General features: G+C 47.6%; 2 protein-coding genes across 3 annotated transcripts in view; both read left to right on the top strand.

Annotated features, from left to right (window-relative positions):
- The first annotated feature begins 994 nt into the window (after window positions 1-994).
- On the top strand, window positions 995-7,618 carry SLC23A3 (solute carrier family 23, member 3). The gene is made up of 13 exons (XM_012642561.1): window positions 995-1,216; window positions 1,349-1,542; window positions 1,680-1,837; window positions 1,958-2,055; window positions 2,268-2,341; window positions 2,537-2,718; window positions 3,042-3,165; window positions 3,322-3,436; window positions 4,430-4,683; window positions 5,183-5,288; window positions 5,600-5,767; window positions 6,739-6,834; window positions 6,927-7,618. The coding sequence occupies exons 1-13, from the start codon at window positions 1,189-1,191 to the stop codon at window positions 7,217-7,219; spliced, it is 1,890 nt and encodes a 629-aa protein (XP_012498015.1). The 5' UTR covers window positions 995-1,188; the 3' UTR covers window positions 7,220-7,618.
- NHEJ1 (nonhomologous end-joining factor 1) overlaps window positions 6,970-14,919 on the top strand; it is an 83,070-nt gene continuing 75,120 nt past the window's right edge. Inside the window, exons 1-3 of one of the 2 annotated variants that reach the window (XM_012642560.1) lie at window positions 6,970-7,026; window positions 11,080-11,256; window positions 11,760-11,972. In XM_012642560.1, coding sequence (XP_012498014.1) covers window positions 11,080-11,256; window positions 11,760-11,972 — 390 coding nt within the window. In that variant the 5' untranslated portion in view covers window positions 6,970-7,026. Of the gene's footprint in view, window positions 7,027-8,221; window positions 8,371-11,079; window positions 11,257-11,759; window positions 11,973-14,919 lie in introns of those variants that run through there. The other variant, XM_012642559.1, reaches the window with a different exon arrangement.

Here is a 14,919-nt window from a genome sequence, read left to right as displayed (position 1 = left end):
GGACACAAATGGTGACTGTCCCATGCCAGGTTTGGCCATATCTGTCATGTGTTCTGGGTGAGCACCATCCTTGTAATCCTGAAGCATGCCTTGCCAAGAGTGGCCAAGCTGCATATCCAGCAGGGGCCCAGGAGCTCCTTGAGGGCAAGCCCTGAGGGCACTTTTTATCCTGATGTCCTCACCAGTCTGACACGTGGTGGTAGTCACGTGGTGTTTGTTTAACAACTTCAAGACTCCAAGCCTGGGTCATCAGTGGAAGAATGAAGAGTCTGGGCATCTCAACGGAGAGTATATGGGACTGCTGAAGATCACTCACAGGAGGGGTGGTACTGCCCCCTAGGGGACATTTTAGAAATTTATGGGCCATTTTTGGTTGTCAGAAGGTTCTGAGGGGATGCTATAGGTGTTTTAGTTGCTAGACATCCTGGAATGCTCAGGACCTCCTGTACTACGAAGAATTCCCAAGATAGTGTTTGAATGACTGGCTGGTGATCATGTCTATGAAAATTCTGTTTATATTTAAGCCTAGGACTATTATTTTACATGTAAACATGAAATAGTTTTTGCACGTTTTGGAAAAAGACTCAGCTTGAGAGGAATGCATCTCCATGTAAATTAGAACAAATTCATTTTGCGCAGCACTCTACCAAGAGTTTGTTTGCCATTTTGGAAAATCAGGTTACCAATGTTAGCACTGCTCGTGGTCTCTGAGTCGACAATAAAGCACCAGTATCAGTTGGCGTTGTAGCTGTTGCATCCACAGCAATTCTACATATGGATGTGGGGATCGGACTACTTCATTGTCTTCCGGTTTAGTTGTGCCAAGCTTTCATGTAATGAAATGCATGTTGTTGTAAATTTTATCTCTACATCACAGTGAGGACATCATACGGAGTTGTGGCTGTTGTCACGTGTGATGTAGGGTATATCATCCACAAGTTTCATTTTGAGGTAGTCCAGGGGGCTTGGTCCTAAAGGAGTTGAGAACTTTGGATCTAGTGGTGACAGTTTTGAATGTTGGTGCTGGGAGAGAGGAAATACAGTCTGCAAAATCTCCCTAGGTTATTTTGATAGGTCTCCTCCCTACCCCTCCTCTCCTACTTTCCAGAACCTGGTCTAGCAGCAGGGGATCTGGATGAAGATTCTTGAGGGAGGAGGTCCAGAACTTGGCTTTCCAGTTAATGGCTGATGGAATTTGCACAAGAGCTGGGCAAAGGTGAAAGGGCCGTGTCCTGCCCCAAATTCCTCATCCCTTGGCTCCGCTTCATTGACACCCCCACCCTTCCCCACCCCCTCCCTAACTTCACCCAAACTCTGACCTCTTACTCTCTACTTAACTCTGGCCCAGGGCTGCCCAGACAAGACAAAAGGCAGGGCAGCATGAGCGGATCACACCCCCATCCCATCCAACTCCGATCGGTGGGCTCCCAGGATGTCCTAGCTCCCCTGCCACCACCTGCTCCCCAGAATCACTCTTCCCACTCCTGGCCCTCTCTGTGTGGGCCTCCACCCTGGGGCCTCAGCTGTCTTCTGGCTCTGCAGGTAGGAAACAGAGGTGTAGGAGTTGGTGCTGGGTGAAGTGGGTGCTTGGGGGAGGAGGTGTGGCATGAGAAGGCCTCTGGAAATAGGTAGTTCCTCCTCTTTCTGAAGACTTCCCCTTCCTGTTCCTCCACCTGCAGCATATCTTGGTCTTGGCATCTCTGCTTTGTGCCTCCCACCTGCTCCTGCTTCACAGTCTTGCCCCAGAAGGACTCTCTTTCTCCCCTTCTCAGCTTCTGGCCTCCAGCTTCTTTTCATGTGGTGTGTCTACTGTCCTGCAAACTTGGATGGGCAGCAGGTGAGGGGAACTTCTCTGGGGGAGAGGGGTGGGGCCCTGAGATGGGGGGTAGGAGAGGCTGGGGGGAGTGCTATTGGCTGCCACATGTTTTCAGACTTGCTGGGGCTGCTGTTCCTACAGGCTGCCTCTTATCCAGGCTCCATCCTTAGAGTTCCTTATCCCTGCTCTGGTGCTGACCAACCAAAAGCTACCTCTGGCCATAGAGACACCTGGAAACTGTGAGCACAGAGCAAGGGCAAGGGGTAAGGGTGGGACTGGATGTTTATCTGAGCATACAGGTGTGGTGGGTGCGGGATTGAGATTGGGCAGTGGTAGGACTGCTAGGCTCTGTAGGGGTCTTGCAGCTGGGCCAGGCACCAGCTAGGACTATAGAGCAATGGGTCTCCATCCCATGTACCTTTTTCCTCTGCATGTCCCAAACTTCTCCCAGCCTCCCTCTTGCTGCGCCTGTGTAAGGGGCCTGGCTGCCATGGCCTGAAGCTCTGGAACACTTCTCTCCAAGAGGTGAGCACATGGGGATGGGAAGCAGGAGGGATAAAGGTGGCCAGGCCTGGGGAGGCTTTCATTTCCATTATGTAGGTATTGAGATGCTCTGGGGAAGGAGTCTGGGGAGGGACCCATACCTGAATTAGTTAGCAAGTCCAGGCTGAGGTCAGTTTGATTGAGCAGAATGTTTCTCTCCATCTTCTCCTCTTGCAGGTGTCCGGGGCAGTGGTGGTGTCTGGGCTGCTGCAGGGTGCACTGGGGCTGCTGGGGAGTCCTGGCCGCTTGTTCTCCCACTGTGGGCCCCTGGTGCTGGCCCCCAGCCTGGTTGTGGCAGGGTTCTCTGCCCACAGGGAGGTGGCCCAGTTTTGTTCCACTCACTGGGGCCTGGCCCTGCTGTACGTGAGTCCTGAGATGCATGGGATGGTGCCCAGTGGGGTGTGGACTGCAGGAGGGGAGAGCTGCTGGCCCTATCAGAGTCAGCAGTGACCCAAGCAGGAGCAACCCTTTTTATATTTGGAATCCAAGACTTTTCCTTGATTCACCTGGTCTCCCTGACTTTCACACTGTCTTCTGCTGTCCCCCAAGGAGCCTTCCCCCCCTTCCATGAGGGTTTCTTCTCTGAGACCCCCTTTTATGGTATTCTGCCCACTCCTACCTCTTTCACCACCCCTCAGGATGTCTGCTGCCTCTCACTCCTAAAGCTCCTTCTCTCTCCTAGGGTTATCCTGCTCATGGTGGTCTGTTCTCAGCACCTGGGCTCCTGTCATGTACCCGCATTCCCCTGGAGGCCAGCATCGACCTCTTCAACTCACACTCACCTCCCTGCCTTCCGGCTGCTCTCGGTATGTGGGGGTCTGGGCAGGGGCAGCGGAGGTCAGAAGGGCTGGCATGGAATGCTCACTTCACCCCCTAGCTTTTGGCTTCCATCTACCCCTCTTGAGGCTGGCTCAGAAGGTTCTGGGGGAGGAGTTCTTCCCCATCTCAGTCTTGCCCCTCAGGTGCTGATCCCTGTAGCCTGTGTGTGGATCACCTCTGCCCTTCTGGGTGTCGGTGTTGTCCCCCTAGAGCTGTCTGCCCCCACCAAGGCACCGTGGTTTTGGCTGCCTCACCCAGGTAGGTTTTCTCCTAGTCCTCCGCCCTCGTGCTCAAATAAAGATACCTACTTCTGTGAACTCAAGATTTAATGGATTTCATTCCTAAGTCAAATCCTGTATTTTCTCAAAATGCACAGAGAGAAATTGCCAATGTGAGCGGCAATTCCAGCCCCTTACCAAAGGTGGTTTACTAGGGGCAGTGCTGGGAGACAGACAGCTATAGTTAATGCATACCCCACCATGCACTACTGCTACTAACCCAATTGACACACTTATGTTACCATCCCCATGGGTGTTTGAGTTGGCAACCTACATAGAAAGATTGCTTTCGAGGCAATGTACGTGAAATCTGCTCATTCATCAACTTAGGGCTCTCTTGAGTGATGATTATGTGCTAGGCATGTGGCAGGGGAGGTGGTAATTAGCATGATAGACACAGTACCTGCCTTCATGGAGCTTACAGTCTATTGGGGAATACAGATACTAATTAGTCATCCAAGTAAATGTAACATTGCCATTATGGTAAGTGTAACCAACGGGAAATACATTGTGAGATGAGGGCTTGCAATGGGGAATTCAACTTTATCAGGGAGGTCGGGAAAGGTATTGCTGAGGAAGTGATTATTGAGCTGAGATGTGAAAAATGAGAAGGAGCTAAGTGGACAAAGGCAGGACAGAAGAGCATTCTGGGTAGTGAGAACAGCATAGGCAAAGGCCCTGTGATGGCTGGGAGCACAGCAAGTACAAGGACCCAAAACAAGGCCGGTGTGCCTTGGTGAAGGAAGTGAGGTGGAACGTGGTAGGAAATGAGGCTGGAGAGAAAGGGAAGGGTCAGACCAAAGAGGACTCTGTAGAACATAGGAAAGGGATGCGTCTCCTTAGAGTTCAGTGGTTTTGTTCTAAGACATCATCTCCAAACACGTTATGGCATTCTTGTGGCACAGGCCATTGGAGGCAGGGGGATGCTCCTGACTTGAGTCTGGCCCCAAGGTGGCTCCTTCTCCCTCTCCAGGTGAGTGGGACTGGCCTTTGCTGACGCCCAGGGCTCTGGCTGCAGGCATCTCCATGGCCTTGGCAGCCTCCACCAGCTCCCTGGGCTGCTACGCCCTGTGTGGCCGGCTGCTGCACTTGCCTCCTCCTCCTCCACATGCCTGCAGTCGAGGGCTGAGCCTGGAGGGGCTGGGCAGTGTGCTGGCTGGGCTGCTGGGCAGCCCCATGGGCACTTCATCCAGCTTTCCCAATGTGGGCACAGTCAGTCTTATCCAGGTAGGTGGACCCAGGAAGGGGATGGGGGTGGGAGCTGGGGGTGCAGGAGAGGGAAGGAACTCACACTGATTGATCACCAGCTGTGCCCAGCACTGGGTCAGACACTTCACATCGTTATCTCACTTAGAGAGGTGGCTAGAAGTGGTAAGGGGCTAAGAGCTTGGGGACACGAATGAATCACTACTGAACTCCTGTGCATCAGGCACTGCACCAGGCTGGGCTAAAGAACAAGTCACATAAAGTCCTGCTCTCTTGGGGACTTCATAGAGGGAGAGGCAGATGATTGAAGAGAAAATAAAGAAAATTTCAGTGAGTGAAAGTGCTATTAAGAAAAATCAGGCTAGTGAGTAAAGGAGGCACGTTTAGATGGAGTGGTCAAGGATGCTTCCTGGAAGGGTAACATTTGAGTTGGGATCCAAATGATGAGAAGGAGCTGGCCAGGCAAAGACCTGGAACAGTCCGAGGAAGTGGATGTTTCTAGTGTCTCTTCTTCACGTAGGCTGGATCTCGGCGAGTGGCCCACTTAGTGGGGCTGCTCTGTGTGGGGCTTGGGCTCTCCCCGAGGCTGGCTCAGCTCCTCACCAGCATCCCGCTGCCTGTGCTCGGTGAGTGGATGTAGCAAGAGGACTGGTATTGAACCAGTACTGCCCAGTGTGGCCTGGCCAGTCGCAAAGGCTGGCACCCTTTCTTTCTAAATAGCCTTCCTGGATGGATAGGTAGCTGGACATGAGCACGTGTCAGCTGCCCTCGATTTCTCAGCCCAATGTCTTGGCTTCTTGACTGGGCTTCTGGGCTTCTTGCACAATCAAAAATGAGCCTTTTCATTCTCCCTCCCCATCACAACTTGCCCGCCCTGCAATGCCCTGTGCTGCACGAGCCCTCTCCAAACCCCCTTGATTTCTTCTGTATGAGACAGGTGGGGTGCTGGGGGTGACGCAGGCAGTCGTTCTGTCCACTGGATTCTCCAGCTTCCACTTGGCTGACATTGACTCTGGGCGGAATGTCTTCATTGTGGGCTTCTCCATCTTCATGGCCCTGCTTCTGCCAAGATGGTTTCGGGAAGCCCCGGTCCTGCTCAGCACAGGTGTGTGGAGTGGGGAGGGGAAGAGGAGTTGCTCAGTAGTGGGAAAGCAAGGGGCTGAGGCTTCAGGCTCTCTGGACTCCGGCCCCACACCCTTCCCTTGGCTTTGGTGTAAGCAGTTCATCCATTTGCTTAACAAATATTTATTGAGCACCATGCTAGCCACGTGGGATACAAAGGTCCCTCCAGGAGTTACAGTCTAGTAAAGAGATGAGAATGTGTAGGAAAATGACAAGAAAGGTTCAGATAAAGAGCTGTGGTGCTCAGCAGCAAGAGATGGCTTCTGTTTGAGGTAATTCAGTAACATGGAGCTGGTCTTGAAGGATGGTAAGTTTTAAACATATTTGGTGAAAACAAGGTTATTCCTGATGGAGAAACCATTGTAAACAAATACATAGATGTAGGAAGTCACGGGATATATCCTGAGAGCAGCAAATAGCTCAGTTTGTCTAGAGTAGTGGTTCTCAACTGGGGGTGATTTTGCTCTGCAGGGACATTTGGCAATGTCTGGAGACATTTTTGACTGTTACAGATGGCAGAAGGGGGGATTCTTACTAGTGTTTAGTGCACAGAGAGATGCTGCTAAACATCCTATAATGCACAGACTGCTCCCTGCCTCAAACAAAGAATTATCTGGTCCAATATGTCAGTAATACAAAAGTTGAGAAACCCAGGAGAGAGCAGAAGGTAAGAAGTGTAAGATAAGGTTGCGGATTTTAATACCAAATTTTCCAGAGAAAGGAAGCTTGGAACAGTCACAGCACACCTAGAGGGTGAGTTGAGCAGGGATCCTTGGGAAGGGCTTGGGTATGGGGAATGGAGAGTAGAGGGACAAAGGGTGAGGGGGATGAAATGATAATTCAGAAAGACTTGTATTTAGTCTAAGACTTAGGTTTAGGTCTGGAAGGATATGCCTCCCTGGCCTTGGGTACAGGATCAGGGTTCCCTTCCTGCCCGGCCCCAACCCCTTGTAGGCTGGAGCCCCTTGGATGTGTTACTGCACTCACTGCTGACAGAGCCCATCTTCCTGGCTGGACTCTTGGGCTTCCTCCTAGAGAACACCATTCCTGGTAAGTTGAGATCAAGCCCTAGCAGACTGGGGAATGGCCTGAAGTCACATTCCCTGGGTTGGGCAATGGCCTGATCAACTTCTCTTTTGCAGGCACACGGCTTGAGCGAGGCCTAGGTCAAGGGCTGCCATCTCCTTTTGCTGGCCAAGAGGCTCAGATACTGCAGAAGTCCAGGGAGAAGGCTGCTCAAGAGTATGGGCTTCCTTTCCCTACCCAAAACCTGTGTCCCTGCATCCCCCAGCGTCTCTGTTGCCTCTGCCCACTGCCTGAAGACCCTGGGGATGAGGAAGGGGGGTCCTCTGAGCCAGGAGAGATGTCAGACTTGCTGCCTGGCTCCGGGGAACCATGCCCTGCATCTAGCAGAGAAGGGCTTGGGTCCCAGTAATTACCAAGACTCCTCCTTCTACCCTGGTTAGTTTAGTCCTAACTCCCAGCTTACTGGAGAGTCATCTCCCAGGCTCTGTTTTCTCACAGGGAGAGGATGTGTGTGTGTGTGTGTGTGTGTGTGTGTGTGTATATGTCTAACATGGGCCCATCTAGAATGCCCATTTCCCAATAGGGTGGGTTGCCTTTCCTTCTCTGAATTAGGTCTAACTGTTCCAGAGAGAGGCCATGGTTTAGTGGGCCATGAATGAATGAATGAAAGATTTTGCCTGTGAACTACTCAATGCCACTTCAACTCCAGCATTCACTTAATAAATACTTACTGAGCCCCTCCCATGTGCAAGGTCCTGGAACTACAGATATGGATAAGACAGGTCCCTGCCCTCCCAGGCATTTACAGTTTAAAAAAAGCCTATGTAATTACTAATTAAAATGCAAAGCAGAAGGCATTCTGTAATAAAGATTAAAATAATGCTGTGGGAGCAAAGAGGAAGGAACAATTAATTCTGAAAGAATTATGAAAGAAACACTGAGGTGGCCTTGACAAGTGAGGATTTTTAATTTTTCAGGTTCAGGGATCCAGCTTGAGCAGAACCATGAGTTGTACAAAATACAAGATGAGTCGAGGGGTTTCAAGTTTCTCAGTGGTGATGGAGCATAAGTGTGGGGGTGGACAGAGGAGAGGTAAATGATGTCAGACTACGAAGTTTATGCCTGCGAAATGCCTCTCTTATAGACTCTAATGCCACTGAGGACATTAAAACAAAACAAAACTGGACAGGTAGGGGAGGGAAGAGAAGTAACTTGAGTTCGACAAACACAAACCTTGGCTCCCCTCTCCTGCACCTTCTTCCGGTATTCTTTCTACTCCGCCAGCGTGACTCCAAGAAGCGCCACTACCCTCAATTTCTCTACTGGCGGGCTGCCAGGCCTCTCTACTTCCCGCGGCCACTGTGGCCCTCGGCTCTGGGCGCTCCTTTAATCCGCTTTCCGGGCCCAGAGCCCCGCCCACTCCAGGCCTGGGCTCCACCCCCGTGCCCCAAGACACCGCCTCCAGTGTGGGGGGGAATCTGCCTCTACTCTAGGCCTTTCGATTTACCCGGGCGGGCGTGCCTGCCGCGAGGAGGGCGGGAGCTCTCGCGGCAGCCGACGGTAGGTGGGATCGAGCTCGAGTCGGGGCCGGAGCCGGGCGGCGACGGGCTGCTCAGATCCTGCGGGTCTAGCCTGGCGCGGGCGCCTTCTCCCAGGAGGGACCGCGCGCGGCCGGGGATCTGGGGCAGGCCTCCAGGAGTGGGCGGGGCCGCACAGGCCGCGCGTGCGCAGTCCGCCTCCGGAGTCAAGGCGGGTATTGTGGGGCTTCGGTGAGGTGGTTCTTTGCCCGCCGCTTGATGCGACGAAGCTGCAGCTGGTTGGCTTTGTTACCCCTTGAAGGGTCCCGAGCCGCACCTTAGTGCAGCCGGTGCAGCAGACGGACGGCGAAGCCTCTTATAGCCAGGGGGATGTTAGCTGGACGCCAGGCGGGGCTCCTGGGTGGGGCTGTGGTACTGGGACTGAGGGTTCACCCTTTCCCAGGGTGACAGGGCGCGGCCCAGCCTGATGGTCTCTGGGGCCTTGCTGCCCTCTGCAGAGTGTCCGAGGAACTGTCCCCAGAGAGGGGCTCACGGCTGAGGAGCGGAACTTGGTGCAGATAACGATTCTCAGGGGACTTGACCCCCGCTTTCCCCCGCCAGAGCCTCTTCCACTTCACTCAAGAGTACTAAACGCGTGAATGGGTTAACGTGAATATTAAAGGCAGCCTTGAAGGAAGAAAGAAAAGGGGAAATTTAGGGGCCTCAGCCACAGAACGAGAGGCTCAGTGGTGGAAGCAGTCAGACCCGGTCTGGTGCTGAATGTGTCAGACCTTTTTATAGGGCCAGTTGCTCCTGGTCACATTTTTAACTACCCTCCACGCCCCCCACCCTACAAAAATCCCGTTAATTTGAGGGTTCTGAGCTTCCAGGCTTTCTGAAGGAGTGGACTAGAATAATAAACCCAATTTTGGTGACTCTTAAAGTGTACACTGGGGAGTGCCTATAAGGGAGAAAAAGGGTTTGGCGACTTTAATTTGCGTTGGTGACCTTTGGCAATGTGGAACTTTTATCCAGTGAAGACTAGCCTAATCATTCTAAGACCATTTCTGGGAACAGCACGTGGGAAATGGGAGGGAAATACCATCTTCCAAACACAAGAGTCTGAGACTCCTGCATAGTTATATTACACCTGTGTAGTTACTGTGCAGGTTGAGTTAGGTCACAAGGCAGTGCTTCAAAAACTAGGTTATGGTTAGAATGATGGCTTACTGAGATGGAAATCACTGTGTGAATTAGACTTAACAAGGAATTTCATTATTTTCTTTATATTCTAGATTCTGCCCCCCAGCCCCCGTGCTTCTCTTCATTGTGTATTTGTAGATGAGAATAATGAAGGAGATTTGGTCACCCTTCCCCACCCCAGGAAAAATAATCAAACTCTGTCAAGCAGCCGTATCTACTGAATATTTACTAGGTTAAGGCTACTACTTTAGCTATTGAGGTAGAAAAGTTAGTTTCTAGGGGCTCCAGGCTGTGCAACAGGGCATGATACCATTGGTGGCAGTGCCCTAGGGTGGGATATGGGGCAATGAGTTAAGTGGAACTTAATTCAGTGTCTTTACCTCTGTGATATGCTGTGCCTTGTATTCATGACTTCCTAATCATTCAGGCCCTTGTTGAAATGGGACGTGGGTCTTTTCTGTTGCTCCTGGACACAGAGCTTCTTAGCTTTTTTTGTGTGTGTCATTGATCCCTTTGAGAATTTGCTAATAGCTGTGGACCTCCTCTCCCCATCCCATGTACACACAAAATTTTGTGCATGTACACACAAAATTTTCATATAATTCCAGAGGATTCACATGCATTGACTCTGGATTAAGAACCTCTGTTTTTTTCAACACTTGTGAGAATAAAATTGAAAAAAAAAAGGACCTCTGTTTTAGGGATTTTTTTTAATCCTGAGAGCTTCCAAAGCTTTGTTTTTAGATAATGATCAAATAATTTGAATTTCCTGGCCATGACACTTATGACTTCTGATGTTTTATAACATAAGAACTATTCCTTTTCTTCTAGTTCTGGGAAAGGGTAGCATTGACTGTTTATTAGGACTATGAGACCAGGCAAGGTGGCTCATGCCTGTAATCCTAGCACTCTGGGAGGCCAAGGCAGGAGGACTGCTTGAGCTGAGGAGTTGAGCTGAGGAGTTCTAGACCAGCTTGAACAAGAGTGAGACCCCATCTCTACTAAAAATAGAAAAAAGTAGCCGGGCATGGTGGTACACACTTGTAGTCTCAGCTACTCGGGAGGCTGAGGCAGGAGGATCGCTTGAGCCCAGGAGTTTGAGGTTGCTGTGAGCTAGGCCGATGCCACGGCACTCTAGACTGGGCAACAGAGTGAGACTCTGTCTCAAAAAAAAAGAAAAAAAAATGTGGTAAAGATGCAACAAGTGCGCTTTAGGTTTCCACATTGTTTTATTATTAGAAAGCAGAAATACTAACAGCAATATGCTGAGGCTTAAACGTTATGGAAGAAAGAGTTTTGTACCCTCTAGGAACTTAATGTGGGGGAAAAAACCCCTTAAGACTCTAAATATTAATGGATTTTTAGTAGCCAAGAGGTAGTAAGGTGAGCGCTCAACTGGTTATATACTGGGGAACATAAATTCATGCCTTCTGTTTTATCAGGGAGGATTTTCAGGAGATTTTTAGTTGATATAGAGCTTTTTGAGTGGTGCCTTCTCTAGGCCTGCATGAACCTGGAGGCACTTTGCTAAATTAGAACTTTCCTGCAGATGGAGGAACTGGAGCAGGGCCTGTTGATGCAGCCATGGGCATGGCTACAACTAGCCGAGAACTCCCTCTTGGCCAAGGCTTTTATCACCAAGCAAGGATATGCCTTGCTGGTTTCGGATCTTCAACAGGTGTGGCATGAACAGGTGGACACTAATGTGGTCAGCCAGCGAGCCAAGGTAAGTATAAAGAGAAGTGCTGCTGTCGGGTGGTGGGGGGCTGATACCATTCTTTCCTAGTGAAGGTCAGGGGACATTCACATCAGCTTGCTGGCCCATAGGTTGCCAAGCAAAGTTGAACTGGGTTGAGACAATTCCAATTAACACCCTGCACTTCTGCCCATAGCCCTGGGATCTTTTCTTGTGTGTGGGCAGGCATGTGTTGATGAGAAAGAGAGTTAGTTTCTGTACTATATGCAGGATAATACATAATGTGATCTATATTATCTGATCTATATAGGCCTTCTGTAAATTGGTCTTGCCCAAGGTAGAATTGTGAAGTAGGTCAGTTAATCTTTGTGACTCTTTTTGTTTTCTTCTTTGGGTTCTGATGTTTTTATCTTCCCTTCCCTTCCTTGCATGCCCATTGTCTTCATGTTAACCAGGGCTTTCCTTTGCTATTACTTATGAAGGAGTCAGTTTCCTTTTATCACCCTTACTCTGTATAGCTGTTGTCTCTCTAGGAGCTGAACAAGCGGCTGACTGCTCCCCCTGCGGCTTTTCTCTGTCATTTGGATAATCTGCTTCGCCCATTGTTGATGGACACTGCTCACCCTAGTGAAGCTACCTTCTCCTGTGAATGTGAGGCAGAGGCACTGATTTTACGGGTGCGGAGTGAGCTGTCTGGTCTCCCCTTCTATTGGAATTTCCACTGCACCCTAGCTAGTCCTTCCCTGGTAAGTGCAATTAGAATATGGGGTGGCAGGAGGGAGGCCAGCTACTTCGAGAGGAAGCTTTAGGTGCTCTTATTTTTTTGTACAGCCTATTCGAAATTGTTCTCCAATCAGGAAACTTTCCTTAACTAGACAGAGGGCAAAAAGGATTCTTGTCTGGTATATCCTTTCCTTGTAAAAGGAGCAGAGTTTGAGTCTACACTCCTTACGGGAGTCTTTATTCATTTATTTTATCAAAAATTTTTAAGCATCTACTATGAGCTAATTGTTGGGTATTCAGACTTGAAACAATATAGCCTCTTCCTGGAGTTCATAAATTAATGAGAAGACAGGAAATTATGATACAGTATGGTAAATTCTGTGATCGAGTTAGGCCCAGGATGGTTGAGGATTAGAGAAAACCTGTTTGAAGAGACAGTTTCTGAGCTGAGTTTTGAAGAGGAATAGGAACTAGTTGGGAGAAAATAAAGAGAAAAGTCATTCTAGGCAAAAGGTGCAGAGATGTGTAAGTGTAGGGCAAGTTCAGGAACTCATGACTGAAGTATAGATAGGAAGGAATGAGAAATGAGGTAGGCAGTGGACAGATCTTGAAGGAGTCTAATGAGGTTGGATTTTATCCCAAAGGTAGTAGGGATTCATTGAAAAACTTCACACAGGGATTTGACATGATCCAATTTCTGATTTATCAAGATCACTCTGGTAACAGGGTGGACTATGTACCAGTGTTAGGTTCCTTTCTAAACATTATCTCATCATTTAATCCTCATAACTGTCCTACAAGATAAGTATTATTATCCCTGTTTTTCAGAGTAGGAAACTGAGATTGAAAGTAACTTGTCCAAAGTCATCAGCTTATAAATGAATGAACCAGAACAGGGGCGGGGAGCCTTTTTACGTTGGAAGTCTGCATTAATTTAGCTGGAATCAAATAAGGCAGCATTACAGAAATTTCAATTAGATACACTTAAAAATATACATTATTTTGTAAAAATCTAACTATTGTGTACTTAATGATTTCAAAAAATGAAAACTGTTAATTTTAAAGTTAACTGACCTTTTAATGACTGTTGTATCTGCTTTTTGTTGGAAAGCATTTGATTTGGTTGCAGCATGGAGGTCCCCAGTTTCAGTTGATCCTCTAGATGGGTATCAGTCATTTGTGACCTTAAGGGCATCTTGATTTGGGTTAGGTAGGAGAATGTAGATTCACAGCAATAAATGATTGAAAAGCAAGAAAGCATTTTTTGGGCATGTTGCCAAAAGTGCGGATATTCTACTACATTTTTCCTTATTTCAGTTGGATCTTTTTAAGCATAAAACAATGACTTTAAAATGTCATCTACTGAGAGCTCAGTCAGTACCATCTGTAGTTAGGTGCCTTGGTGATAGCAACTAGGTGAGGCTGAAATGCTAATTGGAGTGCGATGTCATGATTCTCAAAGTCAGTGAACCTTTCATCGTATTTTGCAATTAATAGATCTGTAAAAGCTGCGTATTCTTCAGATGATTCACACATATCATCCTGCTTATCAGTAACCTTTGGTAACTGGGGAAAATGTTCATCAGAAATTTCCTTTTGAAGAAGAAGTGTTTTGAAAAAAGATAGCTTTTTTCGAAATGCTTGGATTTTTTGCCACATATCACATACAGGCTTGGTTTTACCTTGCAAAGAAATATTCAGGTTGTTTTTATTTGACACGATATCACACAGAAATGCTACATTCCTGTAGAAATCTTCTTCTAATAATTTACATTGCTGATTCTGTTCCTCAGAAAATTTAACTATCTGTCCTCCCAGAGATAAAATTTTGGCTAACTCCCGTACCTGAAATGGCCGATGCACTTTAGAATGATACGGCAAATCCACACTGACTACATCGTTATTCAACTTTAGCATGTTACAAAGCTGAGGATGCTGTGTTGCATTTACACAAATACAGTTAACAATACTTATAACTTGTTGCGAAGTGTCACTTAAAATAGTAGCTTTAGCACAGAGATTTTGCTGATGCAAATACAATGAAAAGAAATGAGAGCGTCTGAATCGGTTAATAGTTTTCTTATCTGTGCAATAAACTCTTCATGTTTTCCTGTCATGGAAGGTACACCATCTGTACATTCACTCACTAAATTTACCAAATTCAGTCCAACTTCATGACATTTATCTTAAAAATTGTTGAAGATATCTATTTTCCACCCCCCATGTTCTGTTTACGAGTGCCCAAAGCAAGTAACTCTTTGCATCAAAGAAAATCTGTTACAACCCGAATGAAGTATAAAGTCTGCGCCATCAGTAGTATCAGTTGATTTATCCAAAGCGATTGAATAATAAATATTTTCCTTTTGAAGTATTGCATGAAGTTGTTCCGTTAAGCTGAAGGCTAATTCATGCTGCCGATCAATTATAGTTCTCCTTGAAAGAGGCAGTTGTTTGTACTTTGCCCAGGATCTAAGCATCCTACAATTTGACAATGCGTTCTTTTTCACAATTTCTATATCACTGAATGGCTTCCCTAGTTTCCCCCCGAGTGTATAAGCTATTTTATAAGTTACTTTGGTGGCCTTATTTCCAGATCTTACTGCCGCTTGAAAGAATTGTCTTAGCTTTTGCTTTTCATCTTTTAATTTCTGCAATACAACCTTTCATGCCTTGCCCTCTAATTTAAAATATTTGTGGTCCTTATGAGCATTATTAATATAATGCTGATGAACATTGAATTTCTTTAATGCTTTAATTTCTTTGATGTTGATATTGCAGTATCACAAAGCAAGCAAATTATCTTTAACAGAAACAAGATAATATTGCAATTCCCAATCCTCATTTAAAAATCTGTTTTCTTCCTTTAGCTTTCTCTCTTCTTTGACATGATGGGCTGTTAAGCAGACAGAATTAAAAAATACTGTCAAGCTGTGCAACTATTCACAAATTCCACTTCAAACAAACACAGTA

This window comes from Propithecus coquereli, unplaced genomic scaffold (assembly GCF_000956105.1).
Source record: "Propithecus coquereli isolate 6110/MARCELLA unplaced genomic scaffold, Pcoq_1.0 Scaffold18, whole genome shotgun sequence".
Classification (NCBI taxonomy): Eukaryota; Metazoa; Chordata; class Mammalia; order Primates; family Indriidae; genus Propithecus; species Propithecus coquereli.
The sequence above is the reverse complement of the archived record's forward strand: the minus strand, read 5'-3'. Positions and strand labels throughout refer to the sequence as shown.

Bases quoted from the DNA above. Each gene is read 5' to 3' on its own strand.
- SLC23A3 (XM_012642561.1), top strand. From the start codon at position 1,189: ATGGAATTTGCACAAGAGCTGGGCAAAG. The intron at 1,217-1,348 runs GTGAAAGGGCCG...ACTCTGGCCCAG, and splicing joins TGCACAAGAGCTGGGCAAAG to GGCTGCCCAGACAAGACAAA. The intron at 3,437-4,429 runs GTAGGTTTTCTC...CTCCCTCTCCAG, and splicing joins GTTTTGGCTGCCTCACCCAG to GTGAGTGGGACTGGCCTTTG.